This window comes from Rhea pennata, chromosome 6, assembly GCF_028389875.1.
Source record: "Rhea pennata isolate bPtePen1 chromosome 6, bPtePen1.pri, whole genome shotgun sequence".
NCBI lineage: Eukaryota > Metazoa > Chordata > Aves > Rheiformes > Rheidae > Rhea > Rhea pennata.
Window position 1 is genome coordinate 10,713,595 of NC_084668.1, and position 20,208 is coordinate 10,733,802.

Consider the following 20,208-nt stretch of genomic DNA (forward strand, 5'->3'; position numbering starts at 1 on the left):
AAGCTGAACAAACTGCAGTTGAGATGCAGCTTTTCCTTCTCCTTGTTAGACCCTTATTTCAAAACGTCACACAAAACTTGTAGCTTCGAGTCTCTGTTCTGAGTTTTTTAATTATTAATTAAAAAGAAATCTAGTAGGAGGTTCTATAAATCTGCCAAAACTTTCCACCGTTGGTTTATTTTCTTGTATGTACTTTATATACAGCCTGAGAGAGGCAGGAAAGTAAATGTTGAGGTATTTCTGATGATGTAATGTGCTAGCTATAGTTGTCTTCAGGAGAAGGGTATGTGGCAGAGAAAGGCCCAGAGTTGTTTAAAAAGAGCATTTTTGGTGGGACTTGAGTGAACAGGCAACCCAAAGCATGGCAGTCATTTAGCAAGCTAAAGTTCAGAGTTCATGTTTGCAGAGAAAGCAAAACAATGTAATGACCTGCATAATGTGATGGTGAGAATACAAAAATACGCCTTTTGCAGCCTGTGTCGTAGGATCTTTCACTGAAAAAGCAGGGCTTTGCAGCACCTCCAACTTCTAAAAACCCTTGGCTCCATTGTGATTTTTATCAGCTCTGTACTGTTACTTGGTTGGGTGGTTAGGAGGAAATCATTTAAGTAAATAATACTTGGTTTAGGTAGATTTAGTTAGGTTGTTAGTATTAAGATTTTGCACTGATTGTTTGATGCATCCCTTGCAGCCACTCTGAAAAGAAATTTCAGCAGGGGTTCTGGAAGCAAAATAACTTCTCTGCAATATTGTTAAGAGCTTATAATCAGTCATTGCATTATTTTATTTATTTGCAGATTGAAAAGATGTATGTTTATTTCTGGTTATCAAGAATGATAATGCAGATGATAAAACAGTACTTGCAGAATTTGAATTTGCACCCATTGTATTCAGAGAAGCAGGTATGTTTGCTGCATTTCAGAGGACTGTGCAGACATGTGGAGTGGTACTGGATATATAAGTACAGCAGTTATCTGTTAGATGGAAAACACTTTCCCCCCCCCTTCAAAGAAGTAGTGTAAGGTCTTAAAGCAGAAGACTCTGGATATGGAGGTTTGAATCCCGGACAGTTTTTTTCTTCTTTTTTTTTTTTTAAACTCCACCTTTGTGGACCCTAGACAGTTTTTAATGGTAGCAGTGATGTCTGGTTTGCCACTTGGCCTCTCCCTATGCTGGGGAAGGGCTGGGGGCTGTTGTCGCCTGGGCAGCACAGGCGCACTGTAGGCTCGGGGGATCCCAAGGCTGCCTGTGTCAGTGTGAGCAGTTGGCACTGCTTACATTGCAATGATAAGGGCTGTATTTTCTAGGGGAGGTGGTGTGAAATAAGGTAAGAGTTTGAACCTGCTAATCTCTTAGCAGAACCATAAAAATTAGGCTGTTTATTAATGCCCTACCCTAGCCCACCGCTCCCCCTGCACTAGAGCAGGAGTTGCTTGCCTTGGACTTTCATCACTTCTGATTGAGGAAGTCAATTTTCCAACTCTGCTGAAAAATGCTGACTGAGCTCCCAGTGCTTGAAGGTCAGATATGTGCTAAGTAAGGTATGGCCCAAGAACCTATGTTTAAAACAAACAAACTTCGTAGGGGATCCTGTTACTAATTCCCGCGGTTTCGTTTCCCCAGTGTGACAGATGACAGAGTCCTCTGGCTTCCTGCGCTCGGTATTTCACCACAGTTAAGAGGTTACTTGTATCAGACTGTTTTTCCAGAGTGTGGTTAACTGCCGCTTCCTCTCAGCCGCTCTGTAGCCACCAGCAGCTCGAGGGCAGCGGCTCCTCGCCCCGCGCTGCCGGGAAACGAAAGCGAAAGCGGCCGGGGCTGGGGCGGGCGCCGGCGCCGGAGGGCGGCGGATCGGCGCGGCCATGGCCGGGCAGCAGCCGGACGCCTTCCCGCTGCTGGTGCGCGGCGACTGGGGCGCCGCCGAGCCGCCGGGCGCCCTGCGGAAGAAGCTGCTCTGCTACTTCCAGAGCCAGAAGCGCTCGGGCGGCGGCGAGTGCGAGCTGCGAGCGGGGCCGGCGCCCGGGCACCTCCTCGTCTGCTTCGCCCGCCGCGACGGTGAGCGGCGGCGGCGCGGCCGCGAGCCGCCTGGGCCGCCGCCGCCCAGCTTTCCGCTGGCGCTGCGGGAGCGACCTTCAGCTAGGGTGTTTTAACAGCACACGTAACTTAATCCGTTAATATATGTTAAGCTGTAACTTTTACGTTAGCTTTCTGCAAGCTAAAATACATTAACTCGGTTATACGTAATATAATACATATTATATACTATGTGGGATATAGCTGTACTGATATATATGCATCCTCTGCTATATAACTTACAAGTATTAATTGCATACGTAAACTTAATTTTGGTGTTCCATACTATTCTTTAGATTGAATTTTGAATGATAAAACTTACTAGAATGTACATTAATGCATATAGCATATCATGTAGCATGCATTGCCTGTAACTTACATACATAAACTTCATTTTGATGCTCAGAGATTTCTCTAGATTGAATTTTGAAAGATAAAACTTATCAGAACACAAGTCAGCATGCCTATTAATTTTGATGCACGGTAGTAGTCTCTGGTTTGCACTTTGATAAAACATGTTAGAACATAAGTTAATATAGGTATACTAGGTATACTGTATTGTATGTTATATGTTGTATGTTGTATGTATAACATCACATGTTATATACTAACTAGCAGAAAGATGGAAAGCATTCAACTGCAGTTGTTTTATATATCTATTCTATATATTGCATGTGTGTAAAATGCAGATTTAAGTACATGTTTATAGCATATTATGTATTTTCTGGTGTGTAAATATGTATTAATTAATTTATTAATTTATTTATACTTCTATTTCCCCCCTTCCTGTTATCATGCTCCCAACCTCTGGCTGCACAGCTGGGTGGGTAAGAAGCGCTGCGCTGAGCCTGTGCTGCAGCCCTGGCTGGAAGCAGGCCTGCGAAGCAGCATCCTTTCCCTATTCCTTCGCAGGAGGAAACCCTTGCGCCTGTCGCGTAGCATTGCGAGTTTATGGCTCTTTTATTTCCTGGCATAGTGCATGTGTCCTGATGTAGTAGTAGTAGAAAAGTGCCGAGTAGTTTAAAACTTACATTTCTATTCAGACTGTCACTGTTTTCTTTGGTTTTATTTAGTGAGGCAGCAAGTTCTTCAGAGACAGATTCATGAGCTGGATTTGGGAGGAAAGAAGAAGTTGAAGCTGTTTGTCATGGAGCCTGAAACAGCAGCAGCCACTGAAAAGGAGGCATCTCAGGAAGAAATAGTTCCCACAAAAGAGAATAGAGAATGTAAGCCTAACTAGAGCTTTGAAATGTTGGTGAGAGTGTCAAATCATTCATGGATACTTTACTTTTATTTTAGGCTCTAGATGCCGTGAGCAAACTTCAAAGACAAGGTGAAGTGTTACCCATCATTCTGTATACAAAGAGACCAGAACGATTCTTCATAAAGTCAAAGTTGTGGTGCTTTTTCCTGCACAGCTCTCCAATTTGGTAGAGATGTGCTGAAAATTGCTCTGTGAGTTCGGCAACCTAAGATGTTACATGGAAAAGTAACCAGCCATGAACTGTTTAGATGTGATCACTGAGGATGGAGTTGATCTTACCTTAGACCACTCACCTGGTATTAGCTTCTAATTTGTTTTAAGGAGAGGACTGTCTCCTGAGAGGGATTTATTTCCCTTATCCTGGATACCTACTCTAAAATGAGATATAAAAACACGTATCAAAACTGTTAATCCTGTGCTGGGTGTCTTTGTATTCCCTACAGTTAGGAGATTCTGCAGAGGACAGGGATGCATCTGCCTCATTCATAAGTGTGTTTGCTTAGATTCTCTTTCAGCAATGTTCTAGTAAGGTTTGTGATTCAAAATGCAATCCAGAAAATAATACAGTATGTCAAAATACATCTGCACTAGTGGAAAATAAATATGCAGTCCCCAAGAAAGATCAGTTAAGGGGAAGTTCTTCAGTGATTACACTCATGTATTTTTCTTTCTGTATGAAATCTTGTTTAATGCTATGTTGGTATGTTTTTTCTCCTTTTAAAATTAGGTACTCAAAATTATCAAATACATTTTAGTTTATACTAGAAAGGAACATGTAAGTAATGCTAAATATTAAAAAATGTCTAGATGCTACTTCTAGTATTTTTTGTTGCATCAACCTAGTTTTCATTTTTGGCTTTTTCATACCTGTCTTACAGACATGGTGAAGCAGCCGATTCCTGCAAGTGAACTAGGAGCTAATAAAAACATGGTAGCATATGTAGAGCAGTCTTCTGCGATTCTTTCTTTCTTTTTTCCCTCTGAAAAAAGAAATGAGAGAAATACTTGAAAAGGTAGAGAGAAGAGGAACATTCAGAAAATAAAGAGAGACTGGAAAGTGAGCTCTATGTATTCCAAGAAATGTGTGCCTTTATGTTATCTCTGTTGAAGATGACGCAGGGGAGGCCTCGTGGACGGCGCAGAGTTTTGTTTCGAGTACTGAGCTGCAGGAGAAGTCGTGCTCCACAGAGAATATTGCAGAGTGCTCCACAGGGACCTCGCTGTTGGTGGCCCTGAAAAACGTGCAGCACTTCAACGCAAAATGTTTATGTATGCTGTTGGAGAACATCAGTGGCTTAACAGCAGATGATGATTTCCATGTGGAAATGATACCTGACATAAACACTGCCGTGGCTACTTTCGTAAAAAGTGTCGGTAAGACCGAATGAGTGTTGTCAATTTTTGCTGTATATGTGCGTGAATAATTGTTTTCAGAGCTCGATTCTGCTCCCATCAGAGATTCAAATAGTTAAATAAATAAATAAATAGATAATCAGTCTATCTGGGCTGTAGCCTATCAAGTAAGATGCAAATCTCATTATATATGGCTTGCTCAAAATATCTGTCTGACCCAAACATTACAGCGAAAGAAGCTGATCGTACCGTCTTCATGAATTGAAATTGGACAACGGTATTTCTCTATCTTTACCTTATTTTGGGATAGGTACAGAAGAAATAGAAGCAGGCTGAGTATGGAGATGGATTGTGTGAATTACTGAAGTAAGCGAGGTCTCCGTTTGACAAGACAGTAAAAGGACAAGAAGTGCTTGTTTGTACGCGGGTGGAATGGCTGGGGACCAGGCAGGGACACAGAAATAGTGAGCACCGCAGAGTAATGTGGCTGCTTCCGTTTTCTACTTTTATTATAAAACAGAGGAAAATTTATGTGCACCAAAGACAGTTTTGCTCCAAATATAGAGAGAAGCAGACTCAGCTTGTGTCTCTGCCCTAAGTCATAGCTGGGACTGATAATCATGTGGTAGAACATCTTCAGTTACTGTTGCTTTTCTGTTTGCAGATGCTGAAGAATTTGTCAAAAAATGTGCAGAAAACAAACAAATTAAGAAATCTAAAATTACTGCCAGGCTTCTTGAAGTGACCTGCAGCCTAAAGGCTGAAAATATACCAGCTGGCGTTTCTACGGACTATATCACTCTTTATTTTGAGAGCACACGCAGCGGAGGTGGGCTTGTGTCGGACGTCCAGCTCCTGCCCGAGGAGCGCTCGGCCATCGTTACCTTCTGCAGTCCCAAAGGTAATGCTGCCTCACTCCATGGCCTGGCCCAAACCGGGTCTGGGGACCTGAAAGCAAATGATGGCAATGTGGAGTGGACACCACCTTGTGCCTGAGAAGGACTGTCCCCGCTCAAGAGGCCCTTGGCAGCTTCTGCTCAGCTCCTGGGCTTGGCATCACCTGCTGGTTTGAGCGTCTTTCTGATCTTGTCCCAGTGGGCAAGTTCTGAGTGAGCATTAAGTAGGCTCTGATTAAGGTCTTAGAAGTATTGCTCCATGTTTAAGGTTTTAGCAACTCTCCATCCAGGGCCTGCAGTTCTCTGTAACCAAGGGTTTGTTTTAATATCTGCTTTACCTGCTTTTCTGGGGTTGTTGCCACTGATAGTGTTCCCCCTTCACAGACATTTTTGTCTCTGATCTAATGTTACAGCCTAGTTGTATTTGAGGGTAGAGGAAGATAGATCTCTTAATGGCTTTGGCTTTGACAATTGGCTTCCAAAAACTAACTGAAGTCAAATTTCTTCAGTATCTGGAAGAGATACAGCTAAGTAACAGTCTTATTATTATTCCAAGTTTGGAATCTCTGCCCCGTTTTGATGTCATGACAACCACAGTAAATAGCTCTCTGTTAGGAAACTTAATAATTAATAATTTCCTTCAATTTAAAGGTATCTGCCAGCTAACCGTTTCTCTTATACACTCAGTATTTGCTTAAGAATTTTTTGTGCATTAAGTTCATATGTAATTTGGCTCATTGTAATGTGTTTTTAAGTGCCTGTCAACTGTATCATTACTTTCCTTTGTCCACTCTCATTGAAACGGCATGGAAAACATGTAAGAGAAGGCACTGGGACCTCGAGTTCTGTTTTAAGTTAGAGAATAAGAAACATTTCCTACTTAAAAAATCAATATGGTCTTGTATTATGCCAGTTTTCCTTAGGAAATGAGAGCAAGGTAAAGCTCTACAGATAAATTCAGCTACAAGTGCATTTACCAAACTAGCTGGAGTCAAGTCTCTTTTCTTATACCCTACAGAATGAGTGAGAAATCACAAGGACATAAAAATAGCTCTTTCAAATGTAAAACCAAGTTATTTTATTCAATGTAATAGTTCTAAGAACAAATGCATTCACTTGATTTGAAGTTATTGATATATGTGTGTATGTGTGTGTATGCATATATATATTTGTATATACATGTAGATATATGTTTTAAATTTTAGATTTAAGCGCTGTCTTGGAAAAGCAGCATTCACTTGAACAGACGCCAATTTCTGTGCATCCCTACTACCATTCCCTGGGAACAGCTCTCTATGGAGAGGAAAGACCAAGTGTCAAGATGCCGGAGCCCATCAGGGTGCCGCTGGATCCCTACATCTGGCAGTTTTTACAAAAGCGGGACCAGCTGATCCAAGAAATAAACCAGGAAATGGCAGTTTTCCACTGTGACGTGAAATGGCCGCAGACCGGTTGTACACACCCAGAGATCACATTGTGTCCCTCGTCCTCCCTCTCCGAGCAGAAAATGCTGATGATTCAGTTGATCAAAACATGGAAGCAAGATGCTTCTGCGGAGCTCTCGCGCATCATGTCCCGCTACACAGCCATAAAGTGTCAAGTAAATTCAGCAGATTGGGAAGACGTGAAGGCCAGACTGGTGAAAGATGTTGCTTTGATTGTCACAGATACTTCTGAGGAGATGGTGGTGATTGCCGGCAACAGAGCAGCCGTGGACAGTGCAGAGAAAGAAGTGAGGGAATGCCTGGAAAAAGCCATGAAAGAAAGCGAAAGGCAAAAACAGAGTATAGAAATTTCTGTGTCAATAATGCCAGGGAAATATGCATTTTTGCACAATGCTGGGTTAGAAGAGAATATTTACAAAGAATATCCATGCTTAAAGATCTTTTATGATGATACAAAAAAGACTATCCAGTTACGTGGATTACCTGCAGAAGTGTATAAAATCAAAGCTGACTTACTGGAAAAGATAGTGAACATGCCATATAAATCAGTTAACATTGTTCCCCATGTTTTCCAATATCTACAGTGTGTAGATAGTGAAACAATGTCAGGGAGATTATTTACTTCAAAAAAAATTAAGGCTTTTTATGAGCTGGAGGATGGTAATGTAGTGCTGTTTGGAGAGTCTCCTAAAGATCTCTTAGATGCAGAAAAGCAAATAAACACAGCTTTAGACTGTAAGTGCATTGATCTGGAGGACTCTGAAGTAATTAAAAAGGAGGGGTGGAGAAGTCTCGTAGTCTTTTTGTGTAAGAAGTACAATTATTCCCAGAAGACTGTAACAATTGATGAACCTGATGGAAAAGAAAATAAAGTGATCATTACTGGCTTTTCTAAAGCTGTAGCAGAAGTTTATCAGAATGTTTTTGATTTTATAGATAGAAACACACACATGGAAAAGGTAATCCCAGCTAAGTCAGTGGCAGCAGTGCAGTTCATAGAGAAGGAAAAAGCCAATGTTTATCTTGAATTCAGGAAGAAAGGTGTGACAGTGTGTTTTGACATCAAGGCACCGTGTATTTCTCTGAGTGGACCAACAGCAGAAGTGCCAAAGGCAGCCACCACAGTTGAGCAAATTCTCTCCTCACTGTGCTGTAAAAATGTGCTAATTGATAAACCAGGAGCCAAAGAGCTTTTCACAGAGAGGAAGGATTTGTACGTTTTGGAGGCAAAGCAGAAATACGATTGTTTGATCAGGCTAAAACAAGAACAAGAACAAAAAGATGAAAAGGTTGATAATGAAGTGGAAAGAGAGCTCCACTACAAGGAAACCCTGGAAGGTGGAGTTGTAATAGCAGTCTATAAAGGTAACTTGTGTAATTATCCAGTGGATGTTGTGGTAGATGTATTGAGTGAAGACTCAAAACCCCTTGAGAACCCTGCTGGGGCCCTTCTACAAGTGGCCAGTCAAACCCTGCAAAGAGAGTCTGAGCAGCTGCTGAAGCACAGGTGCCTGAAAGCTGGAGGCACCTTCGTCACCAGTGCGGAGAAGCTCCCCTGCAAGCATGTGATTCATGCTGTTGTGCCCAGTTGGAGGAAAAAAGAGACAGCAAAATTTTTGCACTGGGTAACGAAGACAGTGAAGAGATGTCTACAACTGGCCAAAGCATTTAATCATCGTTCCATAGCTTTTCCTTCTATAAGTGCTGGGATTTGGGGCTTCTCGCTGCAACAGTGTACACATTCAGCTGTATTCTCCATCAAGAAAACTTTGGAAAAATCTGTGGGGAACAGCAGCTTGAAGGAGGTTCATCTTGTGGACGATGAAGACAGAACGATTCGGGTTCTGAGTGAGACAGTAAAACAAGTGTTTACTACTAAATCATCCTCCGGGACATTGCTGCCCCAGCTCTCTGAGAGCTGTAGCCTGAAGGAAAGCCAGAAGGCCAAGAGAAAAGAGGCTCTGCAGATGATTACAACAGGTGAAGGACTGTGCATCAGACTGGAGCAAAAAAACATTCAGGATGCCACGGTAGGCCTTCAGCTTTGCAGGTCCTTTCTAACTTGATGCAATTCAAATTTAAATAGAAAATGAAAGACAGTAGGTTAAACTGTTTTACAAGATGGTTGCAACATAGAGGAACATAGGTTATGTGCTAGCTAAGCAAGGAAGCAAAAGTGCAAGGCTGATAATTTGGATTTCATAATGGAATCTGTCATTCTGGAGTCCTTTCTAGTGTACAGCTGTGAATTAAGTCAAGCTGTTTAGTTCCTTACTAGTTCGTATTTTATGTGTCCAGATCTAGAGTAAGCATGTAATAGAGTAAGCAGATATATTCATATGATCTAGGTATCTAGGTTAAGTATTGAGGGGAATCAGAACTTGGCTGGGACATGGTGAGTCATGCTAACAGGGGATTTAGCCTATTTTTTTTTTACCTTGTTTCTCTTTGGGTGGGTTATTGACATGGTTGTAGAAGTTACCTTAGAAAAGTAACTTTAGAAAAGCAGCCCCACAAAAGAGGGCATGCCTAGCTTACTTGGCTGAAGTCTAGACCTAATTCTGCTTTGATTTTTTTTCCTTTTTTTTATTTTATTCTTTTTGCTAACACAGAGTTTTGTTGCTATTCACCTGCTGCATCAAGACTCAGTTTACACCTCTGATTTAGTTTCTTGTCATGATTTTTTTCTTTACTTCAGTAATACAAAATACATCTTGACAATTCTCTCTTTTAACACCACCAGATTTTTATAGTTTGGGAGTTTAAAATCCTCTGTGTAACTCATCCCAGCTCCTTCCTAACGTTATTATTGTTGTATTGCTTTCATATTAGTTGCTTTTCTTGTCATTTTGCTGCTTGTAAAGCCTCTTCCAAAAGAAGAGCAATTTTCAGATGGAGAAAAGCTCAGTGCAGCACTTGTCTTTAAAGCAGCTCCCTAGGTAGTGCGAGAGTGGAATTGCAAAGCAAGCAGCAGGCTTTGCCCGTTCTGCTTCAGAAAAGCACAGCAATCTTCACCTCTGTTCGTGTGCAAGACCCTGCTTTTCTGGTAAGGTGCATGCAGTCCTGCTTCAGGAAAAGGGAGGAAGGGAACGTCACACTTTCTGCATTGCCCGTACCCTATACGGGACGTATGTTTTATACGTGTGTATCGCCACCTTGTGATGATGCTAGAGAAGAAGGAGCGATATAGCAGCAGTCCTTCGCAGGGAAACGTAGGCAAGGCTCTGGCGTGGGGAGAGGGGATGAAGCGGATGGCGGGTTCATCTCAACAGCTCTGAGTCTCCCCGGACCTGCACTGTGGGTGCGGTGGGTGTGGTGTCTTCTGCTGTGGGTTACCAACAAGTCCAAGAAGAGTCTGCGTGGAACCTATGCTGAAAACCAGGTTGTTTCTCTGTTGGCACCCTGTCGTTCTTACTATGTTTTACTTCAGTAGTCCTGCTACGTAATTTTTACTTAAAATCTGGCTATAGCTCTTTCTCTCGTAATTTTGTTTCAGACGGATGTTATTGTCAACAGTGTGGGCGTGGATCTGCGGCTTGGTGTGGGGTGTCTTTGCAAAGCCTTGCTGGAGAAGGCTGGGCCAGGACTCCAGTTAGAGTTTGATAAGGAAAAGCAAGGACAGGTAGCTGGTCAAGGGACCGTGCTCCACACTGGCGGATACAACCTGGCCTGCAAGTCCGTGCTTCACGCCATTCTTCCCGTCTGGGACAGAGGAGTAGGGCTGGCTCTGAAGGTAGATTTTTATTATTTGAAAAGCCTTTGATTTTGAAAACAGATTTATTGGAGATATCTTTCTGAAGTTTCACATTTAAAAATAGTTAATTTAAATGACTCAGCTCCATTCGCATCTGTTTGAGTGACCTTAAAGATGTCTTCATGCATGGGTGCCACGGAGGGCTTTTCTCATAGCAGCGTGGTCTCCATGGAATTAATAACAGATTATACGATCTTCAAAAACTAAAGGATCTTTGCTGTGTTTTACAGACCCTAGAAGACATAGTCAATTGTTGCCTGCAGAAAACTGAAGCACTTGCACTGAATTCGATTGCTTTCCCACCAATTGGAACTGGAGGGTTTGGATTTCCCAAGTCCACCGTTGCTAAATTAATGTTCGACACGGTGCTCAAGTTCAGTAGCAGTCACGCTCCGAAGACTCTCCGGGAAGTTCATTTTCTCTTGCACCCGAATGATACCAATAACATTCAGGTAGTTCTTCTCATGGTCAAGCCTTCTGCATGGAACACTGTTCTGGTTTTGCCTTACCAATATGTTTTAGCTATATTGCTTTCTTGAGGGAATAACTCAGTCCTTCCTTACTGCATTGGGTCAGTGAAAGCAGGCTGTTTCTCCAGTTTTTCACTGCCTCACCTAGGTGCCTTTTCTCTCACCCTAGGCATTTACCAGTGAACTAGAACATAGGGTGGCGGAGAATTGCAGTGCGACAGCACCACAGCAGAGTAAGTTTCCTAGGGGTGGGATCGGGGACACACAGGAAAAGGTAAATAAGCAATTTTATGCACACATAAGTGACAGATGAAATGTCACCAAGACACAGAGTATTTTTTTACCTCTCAATGGACGACAGTCCTAAAAAAATTCTTAAAGGGAAAATTATATTAGTGAGGGCACGCTCACCTCTTAGGAGGCCACGCATATTCTACAGAAGAGGGTATCTGGACGGGAGAACCACAGTTTGTCATACTGAAAGGGCATGAGAAATTGCAGTCACCTTGCCAAGTAGGCTGTAAATAACATGTACATCTGTACTTATAGTCCCCCATTTAGAGGTGTACCGAATGGTTACTTTCCTTCCCATTTATGAGTTTACAGTAGTGTGACACATTAGAAAAAACACATCAGTGAACTGCATCATCAGCAGGGATTTCTGTGAATAAATAACTCATTTTCTCGCAATTGCTCTCAGTATCGATGAGGAAAAGTTATGAGTGAATGATAAAATGTTAACTAGAGCAATTTAGACCAGTAAGGCACAGATTTGTATCTACGAGGGTAAAGGTGAAATAACTTACAAAGCAGTGACGTGGGATCTCCATTACAGGCCTTACTTAAGTTGAAACTGGATACTCTGCGTCATGTGAGAGTTAATTCAGGGAAAGCTGCTGGTCCGATCAGACAACTGCAAGAGTCCTGTCAGAATTTATAGTGCATCCGTTTACAGGAATAGAAATGCTTTCATTTTCACAGTACTTAAATAAGACAAATACCTCTCAAAAACGAAAAGGATATGTTAAATTTAGCTGGGAGCTATTTATCCAATGCATAAAGTTTCCATAAATGGAAAAGAATAACAGCCAAAACTACAACAGGACTGTTTAAAGGGGTTTTTTTGTTTTGTTTTGTTTTCCTTGCAGTTTTCATTGAGCCTGTTACAACTAACACATTGGAAGTTCATGAAATGCAGATTGGTTCTATTACAGTCCAGCTAGTTAATGGAGATATTACTAAGGAAGACACAGATGTTATTGTAAACATATCAAATTCAACATTTAATGTCACATCAGGTATTACATTGAATATATAGTTCTTTAATGGTAAATTCCTGCTAGCTTTTAAAAAGGGAAGGAAAGAATTGTCCATATGTGAAAACCTTTTAATAAAATATTTTTCACGTAAGAGAGAGAGTGTGGCAGTTGGCCAGAAAATAGATCTCAAGCCATCTAGGGTTTTGTATATGCCCTGAATATACCATTTTGTTAACCACAGTACTCAAACAGAAGACTTCCGATCACATTTTTATTGCTTAACCAAAAGGGAACATTTAGATCAAATATAATGCTGGAAAAATGCTGTGTTGCTAAGGCATCCCTCCGTTAGCCAGAGCTCTGATTAAGAAAATTGACCTGTAAGAAGCCGAAAATATTTTGGTGACGGTATGAATTGTAAGAATGAAGGACGGCAAATGATATGATTCAGAACAACCAGAGGGTTTGGTGAGGAGCATGCTCTTTGCTGGTGGGGTGATTGAACTGGAGTTTCTCATTATGATTTCTAATCAATAATCAAGGCAGTGCTCTCCTCGCAGCCAGTGCAGCCTGTCACGGAGGGTGCGTTGGGGAGCTGGCAAGGCTTTACGCTCTGCAGGAATTTGGGGTGCTCGTAGACTATACAATTAGGATGAAGTTTTGAGTAGAGGTGGCTAAGCTGACTTATTAAACGTGTATGCTTTTTCTTGTCTCATTTAAGGGGTCTTCAAAGCAATTATGGACGCTGCCGGTTCCCAGGTAAAAGGAGAATGTGCTCAGTATGGTACGTTACAGCATCCTCTTTTGTTTGGTTAGATTTTTCTGAAAATTGAATTTAATGTCACTATTATAATTCTCTGTTCTGATAGTATAATTGTTGTATCAGGAAAAAAATAGCTTTCAGTTTAAGGAATTTTGAAAAATCCTGTTGTCATGACACCCACTTTGAGAATTTTTATTCTCGCAACTGAGCAGAAGTTGGTTATAGTTTTCGGTCACGAATGAGTTCTTGGAAATTATTGCAATTTAAGGTATTGACCCCTGAGATTACTCAAGCATGTGCCTGACCTAAGAACAGAAATAGTCTAATTGACTTTAACATAATTTTTAACTTCACCTATTGTCAGCTAGGAGGCAACTGAAGTTTTAAGACTGATGCCAGTACTGAGGAAAAATGATGGAATATTTTCTATTGGCCTAGGCAAGTGCATCAGGTCTTCAGTTTCTTAAGAACTAATAGGCAATCTAATCTTGTATTCACAAATGCACAATTACTTTTAATTAAAATAACGTAACTGTGCTTGCTACACTGATGATTTCTTCTGTAGTCTCTGCAGTCAGCCAGACCAATACAGTAGTTAAATCACTGCTGGCTGTGGGTAGCCCCCAGGAGCAAAAGACAGAAGAGGTTCGGGCTGCAAAAACAAAATGTTGCTCCTGTGAGTCCGGAATTAGCTTTCAAGATGGACTTCCTAGGATATTCTTCTCACCTTCGGCTCTGCAGTCTCTCCCTTCTTACAGTCTGGTCTCAGCAGATGCAGAGCATCCCTCAGTCAGTCATGACTTCTGGGACCAGTGAAGTGGTTTATATACTCGTGAGTCCATCCATCCTCACAAAATGACTCCCTTGTTAGATGCTTGTAGTGCATCTGAAAGTGCAAAAGTCTTTAAAGATTCCATATCACAGTTCCTGGTGAGTCGGTCATTATCTTAATGACATTATTTTAACCACTCAGCTCTTCTGCAGAATTGTAATTTGAGGCATTAAGGCATAGGTGGCGCAAGAAACTATTTCTCAAATAAATGAATTGCACATGTTCCATTAGCATGCTTTTAAATACCTGTAAAAAGTAAAAATGTTTAAATTGAACATAAGTTGATATGTTTTACTTAATAGGAAAGCATTTCTTAGCAGAGGTCCCAGATATGTTTACCATATCACAGAAAATTACAGTCAAACAGAAAATATAGTCACTTGAGTTACTGTCTGAAAGAAATTCTGAAGTAAGATTCGCAGAGAAAACCTGAATCAGCTAAAACCAGGATAATAGGGTGCGCAGTGGCTTTCTTTCCACTTTTTCCACTCTTCCACTCTGTATTACTCCAGTGTACACTAGCACTGATATAAACAGATGCATTGTCAGATGGGGTGGCCGCTTTGAAAATATTGTGTTTCCTTCTTGATCTTCTCTCGTCCAGCTGGGCAGCTTCAACACGGCTTTGTTACTACACAAGGTGGAAACCTGCCATGCAGCAAAATCATCCACCTGATTCACAATCTGGATGTGAGGAAACAGGTCACCCAAGTGCTTCAGGAGTGTGAGCTCCAGATGTACAAGTCTGTGGCCTTCCCAGCAATTGGAACAGGTTTGTGTTTTCCTGGGAGAGCAGCTAGGGTTGCAATGGGGTTATTTCAGCAGCTGGGACAAAGTTAATGCCTGCAGTAGGGAAAGCAGATTTTTGAAGATATTGCATAAACTGTGATTTGTGAAAATTCACTGGGGTCAGTTCAGACACTGAACACAGTGATAAAAGTCTGTATCAACTGGTATGTGCTATCTGTTTTCTGGACTTGGCCTTGATTCAAATATTGTTCACTGACTGGTATGTTTTATATTTTCACTTAGGTCAGGCAGGACAGAGTCCAGCAAAGGTAGCGGATAACATGTTGGATGCTATAATTGAATTTGCAAGCAAAAAAGCAGTACAGCATTTGAAAAAAATTAGAATAATCATCTTCGAGACAAAGATGAACAGCAATTTTTACAAAAGCATGAAGAAAAAACAAGAGTCATATGCCCATGATTCTGATACAGACAAATTTAAGTTAACATGTAAGTAGGTGGGTTTTCCATTTGCATGGGCACATAAAACTAAAATCTTTTAAATAAAGCTAATTTTTTACCATGCACTTCATTACAGCATTTCTGTTTGACAAAAAACAATCCACTGAGAAGAAACAACCCTTGGCTTTGGAGAAGAAAGTTGAGTTAGTCACATTCCAAATTTGTGGACAAAGCCAAAAAAATGTGGATGATGCTGCATCTTGGATAACAAAATTGATTTTAAAGGAACAGAGTGAAAACACTATTTCAGATGAGCTAATTGAAAGTTTTGATCAGAGGCAGATTAATACTCTGGCAGATCTTCAGAGAAGAAAACATGTTAGCATTCAGCTTGAAAACAACCTGTCTGCCCCGCAGATTAAAATTTCTGGTATTAGCCGGGATGTCTATTCTGTTTCTATGGAAGTTCAAAATATGATCCAAAAACTTAAGGATGCTCGAGAAGAACAATCCAAGGCAGAACTTGTTTATAACCTAATTGAATGGAGGTATCCAGGAAGCAATGATACTTTTGAAGCTTTTGATAAGCTGACAAATATGCAGCTAGAGGATGCCAGAATAGCTAAAAGCACATATGTTATGGTCAAAATTAAGAATAAGAATTACAAAGTAGATCTGAACACTCTACAAGCTAATGATGACCAAGGAACAACTATAAGCATTCAACGTGTGCTGAAGAATGAAGGTAAATTAGAGCTCTGTTAAACAAAAAATTTTTTTATGATGATTAGTGAATGATAATTCTGATAAATACAAACTTAGGTATTCCAAAGAAGTAAAGCTATTCCACAACTGTTTGTTTTGTTTTGTTTTGTTTTTTTGCCAGACATGCCACAGCTGGCAGTGTTTAGTTTCAGAATTAGTGTCAGATATGACGGAACTTTATTTTTAAATACAAAAGTCATCCATACCTATGTGACCTGTGAGCACAGGTTTCACGCCTCAGTTTGACAAAGGAAGGAAGTGGTGTATAAAATAACGAGCAAAATTCTTTTGTGGTTCTAAAACCTGTTTTAGCCGAGCACTAGTACTGGGGTGATCAGACTTCTAGAAAAATGTACAATCTTATCAGTGCATTACAGAATTAGTGATTTATTGAAGAGAGAGAATATCCTTGGGAGAAAGCATTGCATAAGGCGTTGTCCTCTCAGTACTCCGCGTCCAGCCCGTTGGAAGAGATGTGCCCGTAAAACCACGCTGGCTGGTTGGACTAACCCTCCCACCCTTGTTTTCACAGAGAAGCAGGCGGTTGAGCTGCCAGCGGAGTGGGAAGACATGAAGGAGGAGTGGGTCCGGGTGGTGAACCTCCCACCGGGGAGCCAGCAATATCTGGACGTTCAGAAAGAATTTCAGAAAACCTGTCCCAACTTCACCATAAAGAAGGTGAGGTCATACAAAAAAGTGAACTCTTGGGCTGAAAACATCAATAGATGCTCTACATATTGTCTGTAAAGTGTCTGCAAGCTAAATAACTTCCCGTGTGTCAACTCCGCAGCATGGCATGGCGTGGTTGTAAACCGAACCGCGTTTCCTAAGGCTTGCACTGGCGTTTCTTCCTCGCCGGTCATGCAAGGCCGGTGGCTGCCAGTCTTCAGGCTGAGTTTGTGTTCAGCTAATTGGCCGCTCAGTATTTCAATTTGGGAAGCTCTGTATTGAAAAAGATCTAGATAGGGAGGCAGCGGTCAGGTCCGCTCCCGGCTGGGAGCTCCCCACAGCCCCGACCTCACAGGCTGGCTGTGAAGCTCTCTGGTGGCTCACCACCTTCGGAGTGGACTTCTTCCCTGCCAGCCCCAGAGCCTGCCAGGCACGGTGCTAGTTTTAACCAAAATGTTGGGAGTTGCTTCTGTTTGCTGAAAAGTCTGCAAAATGCTATACAGAAAGGTAATGGCCAAGGAGAATGTGGAATTATTTAGAAGCAAGGAGGAGCAATAAATATGAGGAAATAAGATAGAAATAAGAGTGGGAACAGGTATTTGGAAAAAAAATCAGTGATTTTCTGTGATGAAACTCGCTGAGTGTGGTCACTATGACACAAATAGAAGAAAATATTAGCGTAGAAGGGGAAAGATCAAGTAATGACATGTCTTTTCCATTGAAAATGGAAAGTTCTGAGTCTTTTTTCTGCTGAAAATTGAAAGGTCTTACAGCAATGCCTTTAAGATTATACTGGAGGCAAATATATCAAGTTCAAAAGCATTTTTGTAAGCTAATACTTCGGTGTCTCGTTTTGCAGAGGCTCACATACTCAGTTCCCCAAGACGAACTGCATGCTAACAGGGCAGCGTGGTAACTGCTCTCATTCTTTAAGCTTGGTTTTGTTTTAATGCTTTGCTGTCATGATAAATACGGGTCCCTACCAGTATAAATACAGCTCTACTTTGTAACTTCGCAGATTGAAAGAATACAAAATCCCTTCCTCTGGCAGACCTACCAAATCAAAAAGAGATCTATGGATAAGAAGAACAAAAATCAAAATAATGAGAAGTTGCTGTTTCATGGGACGGCTGGATACTTGCTGAGCACCATCAATCACAATGGATTCAATCGCAGCTTTGCTGGAAAGAACGGTGAGTCACTGCCCAACACGGTTAACTGCTTCCACATGTGCCTGATATTCAAGGGGGTAATGGTGTGATAACGCGAAAGCACAACGTGAGGGCTGGATAAAGCTGGAGAACACAAGAAGAAGCAACTCTAGGCCATAACCTGCATGGACAGAAGCATTGACCTGGTCTGTCAAGTTCCTGTTTATGAACCCCACCATCAAGAAAGTCTTGGAGAAAGCTCACCTGCTCTGAAAGCAAACCCAGGTGACCTCTGAGAAATGCTTGCTGGCATCTGCCTACAGAAAGGTGCTGGGGCCACTGCTCAGCATCCTTGCCCGTCTTGAGCAAAGCCAGCTGACAAAGTAGCAATGCACAGACTTCTCCTGCCTCCAAAGATAGGGACAGCACAAGCAATCGGAAGATCCCATTTCACCCACTTTTTTTTTAACCGATAATTTAAATTAATTATTTCTTCCCCTTTAATGGCTACGAGGGGCAGTTATTTAATATATAGCAAAAAGATGTTTTTTGTTAGTTCAAAGATTGCTTTTTGGTGTTTTTTCTTTTCTAGTTCCTCTAGCATGGTCATGCAATGTTTAGTATCAGGTTGCATTCAAAGTTGAGGAATAGGATCCAAAGAGGTGGAACCTGAGCTGAATTTAGGTACCAGTTGCTCTTGGAATTCTTGCCTCCTTATCCCCAAAACTGCTTGCTTTTTATTTTTAAGATTTTCTGCTTAGAGACATAATTGTACATGCATAGGGCTGGCTTTCTCATGAGAGAGCTGGACACTTAATTCGGATCTAATTGACACTCTGATCTCTTGTCTGTCTCAAAGAACCGTGATTCCTCCAACTTCTGACTCTGAGGTGTAACTGGAAAATTGTAATTGCAATTCTACAGCCCTTTTAAGATGAAAAGACTGCTGAAAAATTTGCAGTTTAGTAGATAGAAAATTGCACAAGGCTAAACAGGGAGACGAACCTTTTTCTCTCTAGGCAAGGAAACCTGGGTGATGACAGCTCAGCTGATCTGTATGTCCAAGCAGATTTGTGTTGGATTCTGGTACAAACGATTATTCTGAGAAACAATCCTTTTACCTAATTTAGCACTTACACCAATTTATCGTTTGTTCTGCAGAATAGTAAAAAAAAAAAAAAAAAAAAAAAAAAAAAAAAAAAAGTGAGAGGGAGCTTTAGGAATGCTTCTGTGAATATGAATGCTAACTCTATTTGGAAACGTTGTCTTTCCAAACAGCTGCCGTGATTGGAAAGGGAACCTACTTTGCTGTCGGAGCGGATTATTCTGCTCAGGATATTTATTCCCGACCAGATGTGAACGGCAAAAAATACATGTACTTGGCTCGGGTCCTCACTGGAGAATACTGTGCCGGGAGCGCGGACCTCGTTACTCCACCAGCAAAAAACCCGGCGGATCCTACGGACCTGTACGACAGCGTGGTCAATGACATTAATCTTCCAGAAACGTTCGTCATATTCAGTGACATTCAAGCATACCCGGAGTACCTGATTACTTTCAGAATTTCTTAATACGAAGCGCCTAGCGACTGCCCACAATGATTTACGCAGAACCCTCACTCTCAGGCGGGATAACCTTGCTCACCACTGCGGCTTTCGGGGGGATCCACTGATGTTTGCTGCCGTTAAGAGCCCCAGAACGGACTTGGCGTTCGTTGCTTCGCCCCGGCCCGTGCTGCCGCGGCCACCTGGCGATCGCCGAGGGGCGCGTTCCCGACCCCACAGCCGCTTCTTAGGGGCGTCGTCTGCCTCCCGCGGATCAGAACTTCTGCGTGCAGAATCTTGGCTGTTGGAATTTCTAGGATAATAACAATAATAAATAAAACCCTCTGATTTCTTCTAGGCAGCATGGAAGCATTACAACCGTGGGGGGAGCCCTGCGGCGCGCCGCCGTCCTGCGTGCGCCGCCCACGCCCCGACAGGCCCCGCCCACGCCCCCGACAGGCCCCGCCCACACCGCACCTCACGCCCCGCCCACGTCGCCGGCAGGCCCCGCCCCTGGCGCCCCGCGCGTGCTCCCGCCCGCCCCCACCCTCGGCCCCGCTGTCCGCCGCTCTGCACCCAATCAGGAGCGTCCGCCGCCCCCGCCCCGCCTCCGCCCGCGCTCCCCGCTTCCCTATTGGCGGCGGCTGCAGCCGGCCGCGCTGCCGCCATGGAGACGCGGCGGCAGGGCAGCCCAAGATGGCTGCCGAGCCGGGCGGCGGGCGCCGCTCTGCCCCGCCGCGGCCGCCGCTCGGCGTTCTCGCCGCCGCGCTGCTCCTGCT

The 20,208-nt window shown here is 42.5% G+C and overlaps 1 protein-coding gene across 3 annotated transcripts; it reads left to right on the forward strand.

Annotated features, from left to right (window-relative positions):
• The first annotated feature begins 1,855 nt into the window (after nucleotides 1-1,855).
• Nucleotides 1,856-19,766, forward strand: LOC134142070 (protein mono-ADP-ribosyltransferase PARP14-like). 3 transcript variants are annotated; one of them, XM_062578814.1, is made up of 16 exons: nucleotides 1,856-2,055; nucleotides 3,147-3,299; nucleotides 4,448-4,711; nucleotides 5,355-5,591; nucleotides 6,792-9,061; nucleotides 10,528-10,764; nucleotides 11,016-11,237; nucleotides 11,425-11,488; nucleotides 12,404-12,553; nucleotides 13,236-13,298; nucleotides 14,714-14,881; nucleotides 15,142-15,348; nucleotides 15,437-16,045; nucleotides 16,598-16,743; nucleotides 17,753-17,927; nucleotides 19,164-19,766. In XM_062578814.1, exons 1-16 carry the CDS (start codon nucleotides 1,863-1,865, stop codon nucleotides 19,454-19,456), a joined length of 5,451 nt encoding a protein of 1,816 aa, XP_062434798.1. In that variant the 5' UTR covers nucleotides 1,856-1,862; the 3' UTR covers nucleotides 19,457-19,766. The 3 variants fall into 3 exon arrangements, with proteins under 3 accessions (XP_062434798.1, XP_062434799.1, XP_062434800.1); XM_062578816.1 differs by lacking the exon at nucleotides 1,856-2,055 and adding an exon at nucleotides 2,131-2,158; XM_062578815.1 differs by lacking the exon at nucleotides 12,404-12,553.
• Nucleotides 19,767-20,208: the final 442 nt, after the last annotated feature.

Excerpts from the sequence above, each read along its gene's own strand:
- LOC134142070 (XM_062578814.1), top strand. The coding sequence starts at position 1,863 with ATGGCCGGGCAGCAGCCGGACGCCTTCCCGCTGCTGGTGCGCGGCGAC. Across the intron at positions 2,056-3,146 it reads CTGCTTCGCCCGCCGCGACG|TGAGGCAGCAAGTTCTTCAG; the intron begins GTGAGCGGCGGC and ends GGTTTTATTTAG. Across the intron at positions 14,882-15,141 it reads CTTCCCAGCAATTGGAACAG|GTCAGGCAGGACAGAGTCCA; the intron begins GTTTGTGTTTTC and ends ATTTTCACTTAG.